Source organism: Pristiophorus japonicus, chromosome 7 (genome assembly GCF_044704955.1).
Source record: "Pristiophorus japonicus isolate sPriJap1 chromosome 7, sPriJap1.hap1, whole genome shotgun sequence".
In the NCBI taxonomy this organism is placed as follows: Eukaryota; Metazoa; Chordata; class Chondrichthyes; family Pristiophoridae; genus Pristiophorus; species Pristiophorus japonicus.
In genome coordinates this window covers 2,478,842-2,501,455 of record NC_091983.1, presented here as the reverse complement: position 1 = coordinate 2,501,455, position 22,614 = coordinate 2,478,842, and the positions used below count along the sequence as shown (strand labels likewise).

At 43.2% G+C, this 22,614-nt stretch overlaps 1 protein-coding gene across 4 annotated transcripts in view; it reads left to right on the top strand.

Moving 5' to 3' along the window:
- The window catches only part of sipa1l2 (signal induced proliferation associated 1 like 2), a 541,912-nt gene that overhangs the window by 447,616 nt on the left and 71,682 nt on the right, over nucleotides 1-22,614 (top strand). For all 4 annotated transcript variants that reach the window (XM_070884682.1, XM_070884684.1, XM_070884683.1 and 1 more), the window contains exons 13-16: nucleotides 9,370-9,467; nucleotides 12,541-12,938; nucleotides 14,549-14,773; nucleotides 21,818-21,980. In XM_070884682.1, coding sequence (XP_070740783.1) covers nucleotides 9,370-9,467; nucleotides 12,541-12,938; nucleotides 14,549-14,773; nucleotides 21,818-21,980 — 884 coding nt within the window. The remainder of the gene's footprint in view (nucleotides 1-9,369; nucleotides 9,468-12,540; nucleotides 12,939-14,548; nucleotides 14,774-21,817; nucleotides 21,981-22,614) is intronic.

The following is a 22,614-nucleotide window of genomic DNA, read 5'->3' as shown; positions in this document are numbered from 1 at the left end:
TCCCGTGGTGGGAAAAAATTGACATCGATAGGATGGAGTTGGCGTGGAGCATCGACGAACTATTGTCCAAGTTCAGAGAGCAGGCGAGAGAAATCCAGAAGTTATTTGAAGGGTAGCGAATTGAAGGCTACATAAATACAAGCCTTTCTTATTCACTCAGTCCCTTAGTACACTATTTAAAATGGATTTTCTCTTCTACCTTTTACATTCTGATTATGTGCTCTATTCCCCAACTGATCTTGATTTATTGGTAGTTCAAAAATGCGTAAGGGTAGCCTGGGGAGTCCTGCCTGCCGACATCTGCCTTGGACTAGATGTCTCAGACAAGGACGCACCAGTTGGGAAACTGAGTGCAAGTTTGCGTCTTACTGTTACGTGAGCAAGCAGATGGAAACACATTCCACCTGTGATCCTGTGTTCCTATTAATGGGAAGATCCAGTCTTGAATAGACCATAGCTATGGGCTAAGAGGGAAACATTCTAATGTATCAGAAAAATGCAAAAATATTGAAATGAACAGAGTTTTTTTTTAATGGACAAGTAGTAATAATTGAAACGCACCATTAATCAATTTCACAGCTTATACTGATGATACGGTTTAACTTTTCAGATCATTTGTTTTAAATGTCAGAATATTTGAATTTGAGAAGAATGTTTACTTCCCTGTCAAGGTGACTGTTTTTATAAAATCCAAGCTGTAATTGTTTAATTAGATTGAATTCAGCTTTGAACACCAAATTATAAATGCAAAGTAATCAATAGCCCTACTGAAAGATCCAACTGGAACTGAATTTGTTAGAACGTAGTTGCCTGTGGCCACATTTACAACATGAGGCCTGTTTGAACGTAAGTGAAGGCACGTTTACAGTTGAAACAATTGGAGTGGCATTTGCAATTTTCAAATCCAAAGGCACAATTTCTGAATCTAGAGAACTTTGGCAAGTTATGGCTACATCTGCAACTCCACCTCCCCTGCCCCACCCTCCCCCAGTTTCGGTTCATACCCACGGGATATTCTGACCTGGAGATTGGTTTAAAGTCCCATTATTTTTGCCATTAACCTGTATTCAATCGAATAAGTTGCTCCCCTTCATTTATTTAGATTCCCTTGTCCCTCTTCCTGTACTGTAAAAACCAATACAAAGTATTAATGCAATTTCTGCCATTTCCTTATTATCCATTTATAGTATCATCTGCATCTGTCTTTAATGGGATCACATTTCCCCCTTCCCACTCTTTCTCAATATATTTATAGAAGTTTCGCTGTTAGCTTTGATATCTCCTATAAGTTTTTCTTTTTACCCAAGCTTTGCATCGCTTCCTTTGGATTCCCATTTTTTTATAGCTCTCCCAGTCCAGTTGTTTTCCGTAAGCTTTTTGTTTTAGCTTAATACTATCTCTTGCCTCATTTCAAATGTCCCATAACTACGACCAGTCCAGTCTGCCTGGTGATCCGTGGTACTTGGTTATCTTCATTGGTAGCAAGTACATTGTACCTGTTGGGAAGAACCACTTGCTGCAGTTCCTCCTCCCTTGCCTCCGCCAGGTTCCTGTTACCCTGCTGACCGTTGAGTCGCACACTCCTCTTCCTGTACTTGTATCTCTTTACGTGGTGCGACAATCCAGGTATTTTGCCCCTTCCCTTATTTATCGTAGTGTCCCTAATTCGTGCTCCAGTTCAGCGACTCTGAGCCGGAGTGACTTGGCATTGACATTTCCCACAGTGTGCTCATCCAGGACAGTCTCTCACATTCCCACATTCTGCAGTCCGGGCACACTGCCGGAGCTATATTTATTCCTGGTGCTGATTCAACTTTCATACTAAATTATGATTATCAGATAGATTTAATTTGGTTTCTGTTCTAGTTTTCAGCTCGGTATATTGAGCCTATTACATCTATTACATGTATTTGCTTAAAACTGACGGGTTTTTAAAATCTTTGTCTCTTGTATATTTTTGTTAAAGTTTAGTAGCCCCTTAATCTACTGTATATTAAATAGTAAAGCCTAAATAAATAACTCAATACTTAAGTTTTATTCCTCAGTCTCGGCCTCTCTTTCCTCTGCATTACCCATGATGCTACTTTTCCGATTCTTCACTCTTTATTTCACTGCTGTCACCGCTAGGGTCCCGTCCCTGCCCTGTCACTGCTGGGGTTCCCCCTCCTCCACCCCATCACCGCTGGGGTTCCTCTCCCCCCCCCCCCCCCCCAGCCCTGTCATCGCTGGGGTTCCCCCACCCCCACCCCGTCACCAGAATCTCTCGCTGTTTAATTGCTCTCTCTCGACTTTTCCTGCAATGCCCTATTCTATCACCACCCCTCCAATGCTCATCACACCCGTACATTGGAGAACAGTGCTGGGTTGTTGGCCATCAGAGCCTGTGGATAATCTCCATCCATCAGACAGGAAGAGCTCAACACTCCTGATCGTTATAAACAACCCTGATAGGGTCGAGAATATTAATTAGGGCAGGTAAAAGGATTCCTTTTAGAAACTACATATTTCAAAGTGAACACAGTAAGCAGGTCAGAAGTAAATACAGTGAGAACAATTGTCAGTGTAACACTAGTAACCTGTATCTACAGGTAAAATTCTGTATTTAGTGCAAGTGCTTTTCTGTGCCATTAGAAGAGAATCTTGCAAACTGTTTAATATCATAGAAATGTCATTAACGTTTCATAACTTATAGGAATATCATTAATGTTAGCTTATAGGGATAACACTCTTGCCACAAGTAGTGTATCATTTTCTAACACTGATAAGTGGACTCATTGCTTCCTTTACTAAAGATGGTCTATGGGGAAAGGATGAAAGATTACAAGTAAGGATTTGTTTTGCAATGTAATCTGTCCAACTCTTGGGTAAATTGCATCACTTTCAGTGAGCTGCACAAATGGGCGGCAGGGTTTGGGTGTCCGTCAGATCTTGCAGTCGAAACAGGGCAATAACCAGATGCCTTGTAATTCAGTAAAACAATATAGTATTGATAAAATACTTCACTAGACTAGTTAGCAAAATTGAAACCCATGGCTGCGTGGATACGATATTAGCGAAGGAACAGAAAGCGGAGAGTAGTGGTGAACGGTTGTTTTTCACACTGGAGGGAATTGTGCAGTGGTGTTCCCCAGGGGGGCATGTTAGGACTTCTCTTATGACCTGGATTTGGGGACACAGGACATCATTTCAAAGTTTGCAGGTGACATGAAACTCTGAAATGTAGTAAGCATTTGAAGGTGCACAGGAGATTTACTAGACCAGTACCAGGCTGTTTGGGGCTGGGTTTGGGAGAGACTTCTTCACTCGGGGAGTTGTTGGCCTGTGGGGTTCCCTGCTGCGGAGAGTTGTTGATGCCAGTTCATTGGATGTGTTCGGGAGGGAGTTGGATGTGGTCCTTGTGGCTGGGGGGGTTGGGGAGGGGGTGTGGGGAGGAGGTACTGGGGTGGGTGATCAGCGATGATCTTGTTGAATGGTGGTACAGGCTCGAAGGGCCAAATGGCCTACTCCTGCACCTACTTTCTATGTTTCTATCTATGTTTCTATAAGGGACTGGAGAAATGGGGGTTGTTCTCTTTAGACCAGAGAGTTTGATAGTAGTGTTCAAAATGATGAAAGATTTTGATTGAGTAAATAAGACAAAACTGTTTCCAGTGGCTGATGGGATTGGACAGGTTAGATGTAGAAAGAATGTTACCAATGATGGGGAAGTCCAGAACCAGGGGTCACTGTCTAAGGATAAGGGGTAAGCCATATAGGACCGAGATGAGGAGAAACTTCTTCACTCAGAGTTGTGAAATTCTCTACCACAGAAAGTTGTTGAGGCCAGTTCGTTGGATATATTCAAAAGGGAGTTGGATGTGGCCCTTACAGCTAAAGGGATCAGGAGGTATGGAGAGAAAGCAGGAGTTGGGGTACTGAAGTTGCATGATCAGCCAAGATCATATTGAATGGTGGTGCAGGCTCGAAGGGCCGAATGGCCTACTCCTGCACCTATTTTCTATGTGTCTAAGGGTTGGTAACCAGAGGTCACAAATTTAAGGTGATTGGCAAAATAACCAGAGGTGACATGAGGAAACTTTTTTTTGCGCAGCGAGTTATGATTTGGAATACACTGCTTGAAAGGGTTGAGAGAGCAGATTTAGTAGTAACTTTAAAAAAAGGATTTGGATAAATACTTGAAGTGGAAAAACTTGCTGGGCTATGGGGAAAGAACAGGGGAGTGGCATTAATTAGATAGCTGTTCCAAAGTGCTAGCACATGCACGATAGGCCTAATCGCCTCCTGTGCTCTATGATTCAAGATTCTAATCAACGAAACACAGATATTTTGAATTGTTGAAGGAATGCTCTGGGACAATACACAACCGTGCCCATTCACTCAACAAGAGCAACAACAGCCCAAACACAAGCAACTGTAAGGTGGTAAAATGTCTGAAAGCACATCCCCAAAGGAGGAAGTGGAGCAGGAATTAGGAGAAGAGGATAGAGGAGGTGACTGAGAGAAGAGATAGGTCTTGGGTGCGGCAAAGCAGAGGCGATTAGGAAGAGAATTCCAGAGGACTGGGCAATGTTGGCTAAAAGCTGTGCCATCGACAGAGTGGAGGGAGGACCAGTACAGTTTGGACTCTGAAGAGCAGGGGGCATCACAGAGATGGGGTGGCAAAAACATAAGCGGAACTGTAAAGGAGAATAAATAAGAAATAGGTGCAGGAGTAGACCATTTGGCCCCTCGAGCCTGCTCTGCCATTCAATAAGATCATGGCTGATCTGCCGTGGCTAATCTTTTGAAATCAGTGTGTCGGAGGATAAAGAGCAGCAGAGGTCTGTGAGAACTGGGAGTTTGGGGTGAATTGGAGGAGGGAATTTTGGTTGTAGTTTGTTTAATCGCTTTTAGAGATATTATTAGCGTCTCATAGTTACACAATCAGTTCTCTAGTGTATAATGTTTAATATTCCAGGTTTTTTTTTAATTAGTTTGACTTTTATATAACAAAGGCAGCCAGTGTTGTTTTTTTGGCTGCTGTTATGTAATTAAACATTAAGTTGGCGGATTACCCAATTACCGTGTATGGAAAAAGTCTAGCTTGACTGTCGGTGGCCTCGCTGGGTGTTTCCTTCAGCCACAGGCAGATGTAGTTGAAGTTCTGGTCTGGAAGATGCACAAGACCATATTGGCAAAAAGTACTGGTTTACTGATGCTGAGCCAGACACTGGGCAGACGTTGAAAAGTGGCCTGCAGTAACCGGCTCTCCTGCTTTCCTTGCTGTGAGTATAAATCAAGAAATAATGGAGACTTGTAAAAAAAGGAACAGCAATAACCATGGGCGATTTTAACCTTCATTGATTGGACAAAGCAAATTGGCCAGGGTAGCCTTGAGGAAGAGTTCATAGAGTGTATCCGGGATAGTTACCTTGAACAGTATGTTGCAGAAGCAACTGGGGGCAGGCTATCTTAGATCTGGTACTGTGTAATGAGACAGGATTAATAAACCATCTCCTAATAAAAGATCTTTTTGGAATGAGAGAGCATAACATGGTTGAATTTCAAATTCAGTTGGAGGGTGAAGTTGGATCTCGAACCAGTGTCCTAAACTTAAATAAAGGAGACTACAAAAGGTTTGAGGGCAGAGTTGGCTAAAGTGGACAGGGAAAATAGATTAAAGAATGGGACGGTTGATGAGCAGTGGCAGACATTTAAGGAGATATTTCATAACTCGCAACAAAAATATATCCCAATGAGAAGGAAAGACTGTAAGAGAAGGGATAACCATCCGTGGATAACTAAGGAAATAAGGGATGGTATCAAATTGAAAACAAGGGTATACAATGTGGCCAAGACTAGTGGGAGGCCAGAGGATTGGGAAACTTTTTAAAAGCCAGCAAAGAATTACTAAACAAAATAATAGAGGGAAGATAGATTCTGAAAGTAGACTAGCACAAAATATAAAAACAGATAGTAAGAGTTTCTACAGGTACATAAAACGGAAGAGAGTGGCTCAAGTAAATGTTGGTCCCCTAGAGGATGAGACTGGAGAATTAATAATGGGCAACAAGGAAATGGCAGAGACATTGAACAAATATTTTGTATCGGTCTTCACGGTAGAAGATACTAAAAACATCCCAATAGTGGATAATCAAGGGGCTATAGGGAGGGAGGAACTTAATACAATCACTATCACTAATGAAGTAGTACTAGGTAAAATAATGGGACTAAAGGCGGACAAGTCCCCTGGACCTGATGGCTTACATCCTAGGGTCTGAAAAGAAGTGGCTGCAGAGATAGTGGATGCATTGGTTGTAATCTACCAAAATTCCCTGGATTCTGGGCAAGTCTCAGCAGATTGGAAAACCACAAATGTAACGCCCCTATTTAAAAAAGAAGGCAAACAGAAAGGAAATATAGACCAGTTAGCCTAACATCTGATGTTGGTAAAATATTGGAGTCGATTATTAAGGAAGCAGTAGCAGTACATTTGGAAAAGCATAATTCAATCAAGCAGAGTCAGCATGGTTTTATGAAAGGGAAACCGTGTTTGACAAATTTGCTGGAGTTCTTTGAGGATGTAACGAGCAGGGTGGATATGGGGGAACCAGTGGATGAGGTGTATCTGGATTTCCAGAAGGCATTCAATAAGATGCCACATAAAAGGTTACTGCACAAGATAAAAGTTCATGGGGTTGAGGGTAATATATTAGCATAGATAGAGGATTGGCTAACTAACAGAAAACAGAGTCTCGGGATAAATGGATAATTTTCCCGGTTGGCAAACAGTAACTAGTAGGGTGCCGCAAGGATCAGTGCTTGGGTCTCAACTATTTACAATCTATATTAAGGACTTGGATGAAAGTGACCGAGTGTAATGTAGACAAGTTTGCTGCTGATACAAAGATGGGTGGGAAAGAAAATTGTGAGGAGGACACAAAAAAATTCTAGAACGGGATATAGACAAGCTAAGTGAGTGGGCAAAAATTTGATAGATGGAAAATGTGAGGTTATCCACTTTGGCAGAAGGGGTCCATGTGCATGAAACACAAAAAGTTAGTATGCAGGTATAGCAAGTAATCAGGAATGCAAATGGAATGTTAGCCGTTATTGCAAGGGGGATGGAGTATAAAAGCAGAGAAGTCCTGCTACAGTGTATTGGTGAGGCCACATCTAGACTACAGTCTACAGTTTTGGTCTCTGTATTTAAGGAAGGATCATCATAGGCAGTCCCTCGAAATTGAGGAAGACTTGCTTCCACTCTAAAAGTGAGTTCTCAGATGACTGAACAGTCCAATACGGGAATTACAGTCTCTGTCACAGGTGGGACAGATGGTCATTGGAGGAAAGAGAGAGTGGAACTGGTTTGCCGCATGCTCCTTCCGCTGCCTGCGCTTGTTTTCTGCTTGCTCCTGGCGACGAGACTCTAGGTGCTCAGCGTCCTCCCGAATGCACTTCCTCCACTTAGGGCGGTCTTTGGCCAGGGACTCCCAGGTGCACTTTCTCAGGGAGGCTTTGAGGGTGTCCTTGAAACGTTTTCTCTGCCCACCTGGGGCTCGCTTGCCGTGAAGGAGTTCCGAGTAGAGCGCTTGCTTTGGGAGTCTTGTATCAGGCATGCGAACAATGTGGCCCGCCCAATGGAGCTGGTCGAGTGTGGTCAGTGGCCTGATCGAGAACACTGACGTTTGTAAGTCTGTCCTCCCAGTGGATTTGCAGGATCTTGTGGAGACATCATTGGTGGTACCTTTCCAGCGATTTGAGGTGTCTACTGTATATGGCCCACGGGTATACTTGTATTGGAGGCTGTTCAAAGAAGATTCATTAGGTTGATTCCGGAGATGAGCGGGTCGACTTATGAAGATAGATTGAGTTAGTTGAGTCTATACTCTTTGGAGTTCAGAAGAATGAGAGGTGCTTATCGAAACACATAAGATAATGAGGGGGCTCGACAAGGTGGATGCAGAGAGGATATTTCCACTCAGGAGAAACTAAAACTAGGGGGCATAGTCTCAGAATAAGGGGCCGTCCATTTAAAACTGAGGTGAGGAGGAATTTCTTCTGAGGGTTGTAAATCTGTGGAATTCTCTGCCCCAGAGAGCTGTGGAGGCTGGGTCATTGAATATATTTAAGGCGGAGATAGACAGATTTTTGAGCGATAAGGGAATAAAGGGTTATGGCGAGCGGGCAGGGAAGTGGAACTGAGTCCATGATCAGAGCAGCCATGATCTTATTAAATGGCGGAGAGGTGCGAGGGGCCAAATGGCCTCCTCCTGCTCCTATTTCTTATGTTCTTATATTCTTATAACCCCCAGCACGTTGCACCGAACAGATTCAGACTTTTGAAAAGAAGGGTGGAGAAGCTGTTTGTGCTGATCAGTGGAATTCTCAAGAATAGTGATTTCAGCAGAGAGGAAGTTGAGAGTTAGTAAATTCAATTTTGCTTGACAAAAAGTTTGACAGTTGTGGAGAGTTCCTATGGTTCAGAGAGTGATGGACAAGACCAAAAGAGTAAAAGGTGAACCGTGAACCTTGACCTTTGATGAGGGCAGGCGACTGGAAATGAAAGTAGACCGAACCAGTTTCGAGGATATGTGCAGGATGAGGAATCAGCTCCTGAGAGTGTCATAGGCTGCATTGGTTTGTGAATCTTGAATATTCTTATGATGTTGATGGAGAGAAGAGCAAGGAATAGTGAGAGTGCATCACCATTGAAAGAACTAGTAAATGCACACAGTGTGCTGTGTGGTGTATCAGTCTCTCTTTCCTCTCACCCCCACCATCCATCACAGCTCCACAGTAAAGACACCCATCCATTTGCAAACTGCCTGGGTCAGGACTTTCCTCTGTTGATGGGAAGGCTTCCCAAATTACTACCAAGGGATTCTGGCCTTGTATGATCAGCTGGCTGGCTGGAGCTGCATTGGCCCTTGGAGCAGATCTCCCAACAGCTTGAAGGGGAGAGAAAATCTGATGAAGTGCTGAACAACCAGAAGAGTTCGGAAGGTGTGGGGGGGTGGGGAAGGAGAGAGAGGGAAAGGAAAGATAAAGCTCGCTCGGGGTAGACACCGGTTATAGGACAGCAATCTGCAGTAAGTACTAACCTCGGCTGTTCAAAAAGACCTTCTATGAAGTTTTTCATCCTTGAGCGGAGCCAGTAGCCAACTCCACACTGGGTAACTTTCCTTGCAGGTAGTCTCTGTCCCCTGGACTGTTGGCAGTCGTGGGATCAAATTGAGAATTTGATGAAGCAAATAATTTGAAAGCAGTAAAGGTCAAAATGTGAATTGAAAGCTTGCCAGTAATGTTTCCTGTGTCTTACTTTTAACCACTGGCTACAAATGGGTGCCAATGCACATTTAAAAAAAAAACTGTTTTCTTCTCTTCTAGAAGCGAGATGGCATGTTCCGTCAACAAAGATGCTGAGTTCTTATAAAGGACTGCAAAGGGAAACTATCGGCAAAGAATCTCCAAATAAGATTTTACATGTAAGATTCATTATCTATCACCGAAACATCATCACTATTCTTGTGTTTGCTCTAAGTTTCTAGTTCCGGTAACAAGACTCAAATTCAACAGAAGTTGTTCTTTTTTTTTTAAGTGAGTCTTCCTCTGCGGGTTCAGTTGGTAAAGTTTGTCCTGATTCCCTAATGGTTTACCTGGAACATCGTGGGCGAAGGTGCGGTGAATGAGGGTACGGGGCCCAGAAGAGCCGAGGGCCCGGGGCAGCACGGACCAGCCCACACTGCAATATGTGCATGCACTAGGTCCGTGCAGCAGAGCAGGTCTCCAGTCGTCCTGGTTAACCCTTGCCATTGGATAAAGGCCTAGTTCTGTCAAGCCCGTGTGGTGGCTGATGTGCAATGGTCACCACACGTTAAAACAATCCACGCACAGGCATCTTCCACCCCCTCAATTGGAGTTCAGAATCTGGAACATCGGGTCCTTCATTGAAACATCTGTGAACTCTTGTGGAAGCAATTCATCCTCGTTGGAGGGACCGCCTATGACGATAGTTCCAGCCCCCGTTTCCACCCCCCCGCCCCCCCATACGATTAAACTGGGTCTGGGTGCTTCACAGCACACATTACCTGCTTCCCCCATCAGTGAGGGAGGAGGGCGAGCCAATTACCGAGCTGCTTTCGCACATCACCCCGCATGCCTCTTGTGGGATGGAGACGAAGGTCCTTGGCTCACGATGGTCATGTGGTCCATTAGACCAGAGAGGAGGAGGTACAAACCCTTGCCAAAACTGGTCCAGCCTGTTAAAATGACATGACCATTGATCTGCATTCCTGCTGTTAACTTTCTATGCAGTTGTTAGACTGTGAAAGAATGAGTGTATGCAGACACAACTTATTAAACGTGATGCCATGCAGATAGTCGGTCAAAAAGTAGCTTTCTCTTAGATTAGAAATAAGCCCTTGTACTTGTTACGATTTGGCTACAGTAATATTTTCTGCAATAGACTGATTAAATAGATCCACCTTTCTTATTGATAATCTACTCCTGCATTGTAGGAACTGGTTTGACACCCTTACCTGCACTGTGAAGTTGGCAGCACAGAGAGCTGATGGTAGCTCTGCACAGCTGTGTCAAGCAGCATGGAGTTCGACATACCAAGCAAAGCGCCAGTTACCTGTACTGTACACTGGGCTCCAGTTACCTGTACTGTACATAGAGTGAGTTTCCAGTTACCTGTACTGTACACTGGGCTCCAGTTACCTGTACTGTACATAGTGAGTTTCCAGTTACCTGTACTGTACATAGAGCGAGTTTCCAGTTACCTGTACTGTACACAGAGCAAGTTTCCAGTCACCTGTGCTGTGCACGGGGCTGCAGTCACCTGTGCTGTGCACTGAGCGGGGCTGCAGTCGCCTGTGCTGTACACTGAGCGGGGCTGCAGTCGCCTGTGCTGTACACTGAGCGGGGCTGCAGTCACCTGGGCTGTACACTGAGCGGGGCTGCAGTCACCTGTGCTGTACGCCAAATTTCTCCTTTGAAGCAGCGATGAGGAGAAATTTCTTCTGAGGGTTGTAAATCTGTGGAATTCGCTGCCTCGGAGCTGTGGAAGCTGAGATATTGAATAAATTTAAGACAGAAGTAGACAGTGTCTTAAACGATAAGGGGATAAGGGGTTTTGGGGGGCAGGTGGGGAAGTGGAGCTGAGTCCATGATCAGATCAGCCATGATCTTATTGAATGGCGAAGCAGGCTCGAGGGGCCTTATGGCCTACTCCTCCTATTTCTTATGTTCTTATGTTCTGAGCGCGGCTCCAGTTACCGGTACTGTACACTGAGCGGGACTTCATCTACCTGCCCCTGCATATACGACTGTAAAAGTTTATAAAGAAAAAAGGCATTGGTGTAGATGGGTTGCAGCCTTCGTTGATAGCATTTGAAGATGTATTGCCCCACTCCAACTCCCCTGCTATCCCTATCCACATTAGTCAATTTACCAAACGGTCAGCTGTGTGACTTCAACTAACTTTGGGATTTTGCAAAAGCTACCATACAATTGGGTATCTCTAGTCGGGTGAATTGCAGGAAAAGGATTATCTTTTTAAATTTGATATTGAGTACCACAGTTGATACTTGTGCCTGCCACCTTTGGTGCTTGCCCTTGGTTACAGCAATGTTTGCATTGGATGGAGTAGCCTTGGGGTAGAGTTGCTCTGGCTGCTCGGCGCAGCAAAATCATGAAACCGCTCTTTCTTTCAATCCTTTCCAAAGTTGCATCACTTTGTGACCAGAGCAGTCCTCCCGTTAATTAGGTAAATATTGCTGTGCTTTAGGTAATTGTTTGAAATTGATTGTTTCAGAAACAAAAATAAATGTGGAGCAAATTGGATGTTTCTTTTCACCCCACCATAGGGCTTTTTTTCCCCCCAATCATTTTCAATTTAATTAGCAGCAATTACCATAAGTGGCTTCATTTTTTCATTCCAGTTCACTGAAAGCAATAGTGCTGATGGAGAGAAGCTTTCAATCTCACACACCCTTTGTGTCAAAGGTAACCGTGCCAATTAATGCAATTACAGCATTTGGTGATTACCTTTTGTGAAATTGGGTTCGAGAAGGCAATCGAAGCATGCTTATTGCCAAATACTCTAAGCACGTTCCCTGGTATTTACATCAGCTTTAAGGCATCATTTTGTAAATTAACATGTTCACCACCTGAACCTGGAGAAAGTAGAGGTACTGAGGTTATAGTGCAGCTTATACAGATGGACTTGAAGCCAATGATTATAAATACAGTATGAGGGCTTTTTATAATGAGCTCACACCACAGTATATTTTCATAACCTACTGCCCCAGAGTCAAAGGATAGTGTTCTAATCATTAACAATTCCATTCATTTTGTTTTGTGATATTTTGCTGTGAATGCTAATGGGAAAATTAAAATATGCTATTAATCTTGTCACAGAAACGTGACTCGGATTTGGTACTGGTACAATGGGCGTGATAGGGTAAAACTGTAATTATAGTGAAATTAAATATTTAAGTGCACAGAGACATAATTATTCTTGGGTTATGTATCCCTTTCCCCTCTCATTTCTAGATTACAGATAACAATTGCTCCAGTCATTCCAGCAGTAATACTCTGTCCAGCAATGCGTCCAGCAATAGTGATGATAAACAGTTCGGTTCTGGCGACTTGATGGATCCGGAATTGCTGGGATTGACGTACATTAAGGGGGCCTCCACCGACAGTGGGATCGACACGGCTCCCTGTATCCCACCGCCATTGATGGGCACGGTTCACTTGACTGGCAACAGGTCAGCAGTGCAGAGCAGGGCGGAGCAGATGGTGCAGTGGGTGGAGCACTCTGATGATGGAGTACCCGATGATGGACAAGCAAAATCGTACGCCGTTCACAACTACGCTGCTGCCATTTCTGCCAGCCTTGCCACCCAAGGAAGCACCGGTGATCTCAGCGAGATCTCATCACATTCCAGGTACAGTGATGTTTAATGGTGGCAACCACCCGGTTCAGGAAACAGACCTAACCTGACTGTACCTTGTGTATTTATATACAGTTAAATTATCATTAGCACTATAAAAAGAAACACTCAAATGGGCACCTTTGATGGGACGAGAAGCACACAATACAGTGTGTACAATGTTGTCTGTACCAGAAACATGCACTCAACTACTTTAATTGTATTTGTTTACTGATTTTTTTTTTTCCTTTTCAAGGATTTATTCAATTCACTTTGAAAGTGCTACTATTGAATCTGCTTCCACCTGCCTTTTCAGGCCATGCAATTCACATCACAACACATTGCATAAAAAAATTCTCCTCTGGTTATTTTGTGAATTATCTTAATCTGTGTCCTCTGGTTACCGGCCATCCGACCAATCCAGTTATTTGTCCCAAAAGGATTTAATTCTCCAGCTTGTGGGATACTGTCTACATAAATTCAGTTTATGGCACCGTCTACATGAATTAATACTGAGTTTATGTGACACTGTTTACATGAATGAATACTCTTTTAGTTGATACAGTATTCGTTGCATTTAGTTTAGCAGGAAATTTCTATGAATCTTGGGAGGTGGAAATATACTTGGTCAATTCTTTTGAAACCATCACCTTGTTTTGTTGACGAGCAAAGAATGATTTGATGACCCCCCACTGCTACTGAACACATTTACTGAGTACCTGCAAGAAGCAGTCTTCTGTCATCAGTCGCACTTTGCTCTTAATTTCACACAGCAGTCGCTTGGAAAGGCTGCGGTCACTCCACCAAATGTTAAATGTCAGCATTAGGGCAACTGCACACCATCAAACATCAATTCAACACCAAGATGGTATCAGCCGCATTTCCATTATCCTGGAATGGCATTATATTCGTCTCAACTTCCCCCATCCAAAAAGAAAGAGTCACTCATGTTTAGTTTGTAGCAATTCTGATAGTGAGGAAGAATTTCTGTTGCAAGTTAAATGACGAGGGCTAATGCACACTTTTAAATGGGCCCACAGTGAGGTTTTTGACTGAAATTATAATATTGCACTGGGTAGGAGGGGCTATGTTTCATTGCCCTCCGTAATAGGTTTTCCAACTGTAATTGTCACATCAAAATCGTTGCATATACATCAACCAGCTGCGTTGTATATCCAGATTGTTATTGCACAATAAATAGGGATGAGGAAGGCCCTCCTCCTTCTGGTCCATCCACCTGAACTTGCATCTCTTCCCCCCCCCTCCCTCGCTGCATCCAGCTCTTTCTCAGGTGATTCCAGGAACTTTGCATTTCTTTACTTATCAATTCCATTTGCAGGAAGACATTCCTCATTTCTGTCCAAAATTTGCCTTTTCGTAGTTTATTGTTTTTAAAAACTGGCTCATTAATTGTGGTATTTTCTGTTCAAAAATGGTGTCTGTACTGATGTTTTTAAATGCTCTGTGATCCAGCTGTTACTTACATGGCTGACTATAAGCATTGCTGGAGGGCAGGAATAATTAAGCTGCTTTAATTATTAATAAGAGCTGTGAAGGAGACAGTTGGATTTGTTAACTGTGTGATAGCTCTTTTCCATCTCTCCCGCAAACCTCTCTTTCTTTAGTGGTTCACATCATTCAGGAAGCCCGTCACCGCGTGTTTCTAAAACCAGTGGGTCACTTGATGCCTCCAAAGTCTACATAGTGTCTCAGAGCAGTGCACAACAAGTCCTTGGCTCACTGTCGGGATCCTACCACCGGCAAGGTGCCGTTAACAAATACGTCATTGGCTGGAAGAAGTTAGACGGAAGCCCCACTCCCGAGGAGTCTGAGATGGCAGACTGCAGAAGGTCAGTGAGCCAGTTGACAGTAATGGTGTTAGCATTGCCTAATTGCTTCATCTGTAGTCTGGTGATTGCATGTTTTGAGAACTGTACAGCTAACTCCCAATTGTGGTGGTTTCAAAGTTTGGGTAATATTTCAGCCTGTTGTGAAATAGAACTGCTTTAAATAGTCTTCACTGTGAGTGCCTAGTATCTGCCAAAGATGGTGCAACTGCTAAAGGTTCTCAAACTTCCACATGTGACGGTGAACAAAGGAAAATTCACGTTGTTTAGTCGCAGTAAAGACATCGCAGGACATTTCCATGATGGTGAGTCCACTGAAAATAGGGTTGTGAAATTGTGTTTTACTTGTAAATCATTATCTGTGAACAAGTTATGTCCCAATCCCAGATCTGACCTATAGATACATTTGTAAGCTGGGAAATGAGGTTAATAGTGATGCGCTTGAGACAACTGGTGCAAATCTAGCTTTGTTCCTGTGGGACATAGATGTAGGCTGTTGAATAGCAGCAAGCTACACTGTTCAATGGTAGGATGCAGACTTCCAGCGCAATTGCCCACATGGCATGTTTGACTTCAGCTGAGCCATTAAAGTAGGTACTAGATGGAGTCGAGGCACTCCCTAGTTGGGAGGGCCAGGAGGGCAGAGACTGAGTCAACATGGGTTGCTCCTGGTGGCTGCTTCCAACAGCACTGCTAGGGTTCTCAGAGCACGCTGGTGTCAGAGAGTAAGAGCATAACATGGAAATAGGACCCAAGAGGGACAGAAGTAACATTAATGAGAGAGACTGTGGTTATTTTAAATATTATCAGCATCTTTAAAAAAAAAAAACATTTTAATAACTTTAGTAGAGAATGACATGCATAAGATATATTTCATGCTGCTTAAAATGGGAATTTAAAAGTTGTATGTCTATAGTCTCCCCATCCTTATTATTCTGTGTAATTATTGAAGAGCAGGTAGCAGTCAGTCAGATTCGGTTCTGTTGGTGATGGTGCTGGACATGAAGCTTCTTTTTTTTTTAAATGTTACAGTGCAAACATGGTAACAGAGGAACAGGAGGAGGCCATTCAGTCAGATCATGGCTGATCTGAATCTTAACTCCATCTACCCGCCTTACGTCTGTAACCCTTAAAATCCTTACCCAACAAAAATCCATCAATCTTAGTTTCGACATTTTTAATTGACCCCCAGCCTCAACAGCTTTTAAGGGGAGAGAGTTCCAGATTTCTTCCACCCTTGGAGTGAAGAAGTGCTTCCTGACATCACCCTGAACGGCCTGGCTCTAATTTTCAGGTTATACCCCCTTCTTCTAGACTTCCCCCACCAGAGGGAATAGTTTCTCTCGATCTCCCCTGTCAATTCCTTTAATCAGCTTAAACACCTCAATTAGATCGCCCCTTAATCTTCTATACTCAAGGGAATACAAGCCTAGTCTATGCAACCTGTCCTCATTACTTAACCTTTTTAGCCCTGGCATCATTCTGGGGGATCTGTGCTGCACCCCCAGTATGTCCTTCCTGAGGTGCAGGGCCCAGAACTGAAACAGTTGAACTCATGGCCAGTTAAATTAATTAAACTATTCTAATCCTAATTTTACTAAATTGTCAGAGTTCAAACATCAAGGAAGATCAACTGTGATCACATTGAATGGCGGTGGATCAGGCTCGAGTGGCTAACTGGCCTACTCCTGTTCCTGTGTTCCTATGTTCCTATCTTATTTTTGGTATTTAACTAAATACCACATTTTGATGAATTTGGTGGGACCAGGAGGGACAGTATCAGCAGCAGTAAAGAAGCATCATACTCATTCTATTGGAAAAAAACATTTCTGAAGTGTTAAAAGCCAACCTACGTGTGAAAGGTGAACTTAGAAGGGATGATGCACCGGGACCATCTGTAAACTCCCCTTTGCTGTTTCTCTATAAGGAGCTATACATGCATTGAATTGTACTGCAGCTTAGCTACAAATACTGTAGCAATATTTCTGACCCAAGCACTTCTAGTAGTTCACAAAATACCCTTTTAAAGAGATTCGCCATCTAAAGCAAGAGTGTTTACAGCGCCAGCTCCTCTCTGGTCCAATTGCTAACATTTGCTTCTTGTTGTTCTAATTAATCTTACCAGACAGTTTAATGAGACAGCCATTAATGGTGGTCAGTGTGATGTCGGGTTGCATTCTCTTGACCGTGGAGATGTGAAAGATTCTTTGACTGTAAGGCGCGCTTTTATGATCATTATAAAAGTCTATCTAAAGTAAGATAGCAGAAATACTGAAACACTATTTCCTCTGGTGAGGGAACAAGGGGGCATAATCTTAATATTAGAGCTAGGAGTGAAATCAGGAAGCGGCAATCTGGAACTCTTTCTCTTTCCTCCCCCCCCCCCAAAAAAAAACAATGCTGTGGATACAGGGTCAATTCAAATTTTCAAGACTCAGATCGATAGATTTTTTTATTAGGTAAGAATATTGAGGATATGGAGCAATGGCGGGTAATTGAAGTTGAGATATAGATCAGCTGTGATCTAATTGAATAGCGAAAGGGCTCAATGGCCTAGTCCTATTCCTATGTCAAAAAGATGAATAAGATTATAATTAAGTATGGTGGTAGGGAAATGGGGAAAGCTTAATTAGATTCCATATATTTGCAAGGTTGAAAACCAGTGCAAATTATTTCCTCTTTTTTGTCTCATTTCAAATGTTATTTCCTCCCCATTCTATGTCTACGTCCCTGATTCACCAGGTCCTCATTCCAAGTCTCCCTCTCAACTATTCGGACTTTGGCACAACTTGACTGACTCGCTGATTAATATTCTCCTCTTGATCTTTACTGGATGAATCCCCATAATGGCATTATGCGAATAATAAATGCATTACACTCCAGTATTGTATCATTGAAATAAGTCCCATTGAACTGATCACAAAGGCAGATTTATTTTAAAATGTGGATGTCTGATCAAGCTGTAAAGTTCCCTGATTAAACATTGCACTGTGACAGCATTGCAAGAGTGAGATTAAAATGTTCATCCTGACTATCGATGCTGCGGCTTTATTTGCACCAACACTCTCGACATGTCTACCTTGGTCACCCTTGTCAGACACTCTCATTTGTTGCACTATCCAATTGTGAAAGTTTCCAGTTTCTAGCAGACACTCATAACTTGTTCCTTTGCCATGGGTTTAATATGATTCATTCTGTCAAACATACAGCTCTGCATCCCCTCAACCGTATCCAACACCAAGTCTCTACAATCATAAGGGCTTCCTGGGTGAGAGGAAGGGAGGTTATTTTCATCATCTCTGCTGTTCCTGTAGTTTTATTTTAGACGATCTTGCAAAATGATCACAGCCAAAGAATATTTCATGTTTTTTGTATTTTAGAGTGCAATCTGACTTGCCCTGATGAGATTCTGTTAATTTCCCCTTTATGACAGTTTCAAATAACTCCCTGACCAACTCATGTTTTACTTTGAGATTTGGTTTTAGTGTCAGTCATTAGATATTCAAAGCATTTGTCTCTTTTTTTTTTTAAATCAAAAAGTTAGAGGGGGAGAAAGAGATAAGTGTTTGGTGTTGTACGTTACACATGGACCTTTCTCCATTTTCAGTTCACTTCTTAGTGGGCATAGACTCGCAACATAAAAATGGTCCCATGCATTCTATCTTGGCAATTTCTTCCAGCCCTACATCCAGACTTGTTACTTTTAATCCTCTAACTCTGGACTCCTGTGCATTCCCTCCCCCCTTCTACTCCGTCATCAGTGGTAAATCCTTCATCCACATCATCCTCTCTTTCTGGAACTCGCCAGCCTCCTCTGTTTCAAAGAAATCAAACTCAGCCTATCCAATCATTCCTCATAGCTAAAAGTCCAGGCAACATCCTCATAAATCTCCTCTACCCTCTCTAGTGCAATCACATCTTTCCTGTAATGTGGTGATCAGAACTGCACGCAGTACTCTAACTGTGGCATAACTAGTGTTTTATACAAGTCAAGCATAATCTCCCTGCTCTTGTATTCTATGCATCGGCTACTAAAGGCAAGCATTCTGTATGCTGCCTTAACCACCTTATCTACCTGGCCTGCTACTTTCAGGGATCTGTGGACTTGCACTCCAAGGTCCCTTTGTTCATCTATACTTCTTGGTGTCCTACCATGTACTGTCATTCGCTTGTCTTGTTAGCCCTCCCCAAATGCATTACCTCACATTTCTCCAGATTGAATTCCATTTGTCACTGTTCTGCCCACCTGACCAGTTCATTGATATATTCCTGCAGTCTATAGCTTTCTTCTTCATTATCAACCACACAGCCGATTTTAGTATAATCTGCAAATGTCTTAATCATACCCCCAACATTCAAGTCTAAATCATTGATATATACCACAAAAAGCAAGGGACCCAGCACTGAGCCCTGCAGAACCCCACTGTAAACAGCCTTCCACTCACAAAAACACCAATCAACCATTCCCTTTTGCTTCCTGCCTCGGAGACAATTTTGGATCCAACTTGCCACTTTGCCCTGGATCACATAGGCTTTCACTTTCGTGACCAATCTGCCATGACGATCCTTATCAAAAGCCTTGCTAAAATCCATATCTTTCTAGGGGGTCCCTCGAATTGAGGATGACTTGCTTCCATGCCAAAAAGAGATGAGTTCACAGGTGTTTCAATGAAAGACCCGATGTTCCAGTCCCGAACTGCATATTGAAGGGTGGAAGATGCCTGTGCGTGGATTTTTTTTAACGTGTGGTGGCTGTTGTACACCTGCCACCTCACGAGCTTGACAGAGCGAGGTCTTGGTCCAGTGGCAAGGATTACCCAAGACTAACTGGAGACCTGCTCTGCCGACTGACCTAATGCGCACACATATCGCAATGTACAGTATATATACACTACATCAAATGCACTACCCTTATCCAACCTCAATCGACCCTCTCCCAACTGTTCAAAATACTAAATACCCACAAATCCAACAGGAGTATTTTAAAAGTATTTAATTTCCTGTTCTAATTTTTGTAAAATTCTGAGATAAATGAAGTTCTGGGGAGAAATGTCTGTTATTTTACTTCGTATTCATTGTAGACCATATAAAGGCTTTATAGATGTTAAAGCCTTGGTGTGTAGCTGACAAAACCTCTCCTTGAATAATACATAGGAGCAATGGTTTGCAATTATAAGTGATTCAACATATGTTTAAAGTAACACTTCACCAGGAGAACTGCCAGTAAATTTTACAAGTGATTTTCCAAATGCCAAAATTTATCACCAGTGTAGAGTGATGTCTTAAAAACTGTGCCCTTGAAGTTGTGCTGTGCAAAGATTAGCATATGAGTGTTTAATACATTTAAATTCAATTCTAAACTAGCAAAAACAGTGGATCGGTTTAAATTTGCTGTCCCAGGATAGAAGTTAGAGTTTTTTTGATGTGCTAAATTGCAAGGTTCCCCAGATACCGAGTATGAAAAGATGATGAATAAAAGCTGGCTGCACAGTGTTATACACAGTCCTGGTTAACAGCATTTGTATTCAGTTCCTCAGTCCTCATTTTAAATGTGTTAAAATACCAGACAAAGCAATTTAATGCAGGCATGTTAAGCATCCACACGCTTGCCTAAGTACAGAATAATTTCAGTGTGGCCTTTACGTAGAACGGAAAAACTGAAGAGGAAAATCCTACAGAATATTGAAATGTTTTTAAAAGAAGTTAACTTCATGGGACCATATTTTCTATCAACTAAATATAACCAGCTAATAATTTGTACATTTATTATGAGTATATTGGAAATAACCTATGACCCATACAATGGGTTTATTTCTACTTTTCTTTCCAAATTCATGCCTTTTATTTGTATGTATTATGTGTTGAAGTTTGTGTGATTTGGAATAGGCAGAGTCCCCGGTGCACAGTGATAAACTCTTGTTCTTATTGCATGAGATGCCAGGGTTTCTACCGATGCAATCTGTGAACCTGTTCCACTTTTTGGTGCAAGGCACAATGGTGTGGCCTTGCTGGAACTGTTGCCAGCCCATCACAGTGTGGGGATTCTGCCCTGGCACTGTGTTTCACCATGGGAGGTGCAGCTGGTGGGTGAGTGAGATCGCGTGAGTTACCCCAAGGTCTGAGGTGGGTCCTGTGTCTCCGCTAGTCCCCTCCCCCCATTCACCTCACACAGTCCAATGCTTCTGACTCCCCTCCCCCAGGGGTCAGTCACCTCACACTGACCTGTGTCTCTGCCCCCTCCCCTTCCCCCATTCACCTCACACTGTCCAGTGATTCCGACTCTTCCTCCCCCCCCCCCCAGGGGTCCGTCACCCCACACTGACCTGTGTCTCTGCCCCCTCCCCTTCCCTCATTCACCTCACACTGTCCAGTGATTCCGACTCTTCCTCCCCCCCCCCCCCCCCAGGGGTCCGTCACCCCACACTGACCTGTGTCTCTGCCCCACCCCTCCCCCCATTCACCTCACACTGTCCAATACTCTTTGCCCCCCCCCCCGCCCCAGGGTCAGCCACCTCACACTGACCTGTGTCTCTGCCCCCTCCCCTCCCCCCATTCACCTCGCAGTGTCCAGTGCTTCTGACTTTCCCCCCCCCCCTCCCCTCCCCTCCTCCCAGGGGTCAGTTACCTCACACTGACCTGTGCACCCCCTCCCCCTTTCTCTCCCCCTATGATTAAGAACGGGGGCAGTGCCTTCTCAGTAGGTAAGTGGTGTATGGTACAGGTGAAGCAGGATAAGAATAACAGGCACATAACTAAAAATAGACTGATATATATGTTTAAATCGTGGCACTAATGTACCACAAAAATGCTGGACTTTTTAAAACAAATAAACTTCAGTGAAATAAATGTTCCATTGAATGGTTCTGTGTTGGGGAATTGTGGGCAGTGCAATCGCCTCATCTTTCAATCATTCATTTATTGAATGTTCCAAGTTTGCCTTTCACTTGCTAGATCGCAATATCACAGTACTTGTATTGGTGCGTGACATGGAGCTGAGTTTAAATGCTGTAATTCACCAAATATTCACTCCATCTTCTCCCTCTCTAGGAGGCTGTACGGTGATGTTGCAGAAATATCCAGTTCCAGCCAACATCAGGCTTCGGCACAGGACCTGAGTCCTGTCAGTAAACCCCAGCAAACCTTCACCAAAGAGGAGTTTCTGAAGCTGATGCTGCCAGACAGCCCTCCTTTGGAGCAGAGGAGGAGGAAGGTAAGCCGTCCCTTTAGTCTGTACGCCTGTCAAGGTTCATTCCCCAGACATGTCCACTGGTATTTTTAACAAAACTCTAACCGACAGAGAACAAAATGCTGAACAATGCTAGATGGAGCAGTGAGCGCCCTTGTACAAAAACACTTCCAGAGAGGCATTTTGGCCGCACTCCAAACACTTCAGGTCAATCGGGTCCACTGTGGGGCTGGCAGCACTTCCTGTTACATTTACTGTGAGCTTAGAATGAGCACCGAGAATGGAAATCTATTTTTACTTACTATAAATATATATGTGTATTTATTCCAATTAGTTCACTATTTGCTAAAAATATCAACTGTACTGTTGACAAGTGACCACTGTTAGATGCTTATAGGATGTTGAAGGGGGCTGAGTGCTGTATGAACTTACTTCCTACCCACTGACTAACAGGTCTTCAGCTTCCCTGCTGTGCTGCTCCCATCTGTATTCTGTGAAGCAGTTTTCAAGGAAATCTGTCGCGAACAGCTAATTATAAACGAGCAAAAATAACAGATTGTGTATGTGGGGCAGTTTAGCAACAACTTAAATTTATAGACTTCCTTTAATGTAGTTAAATGTCCCAAGGCGTTTAACTGCAGTGTAATCAGACAAAATT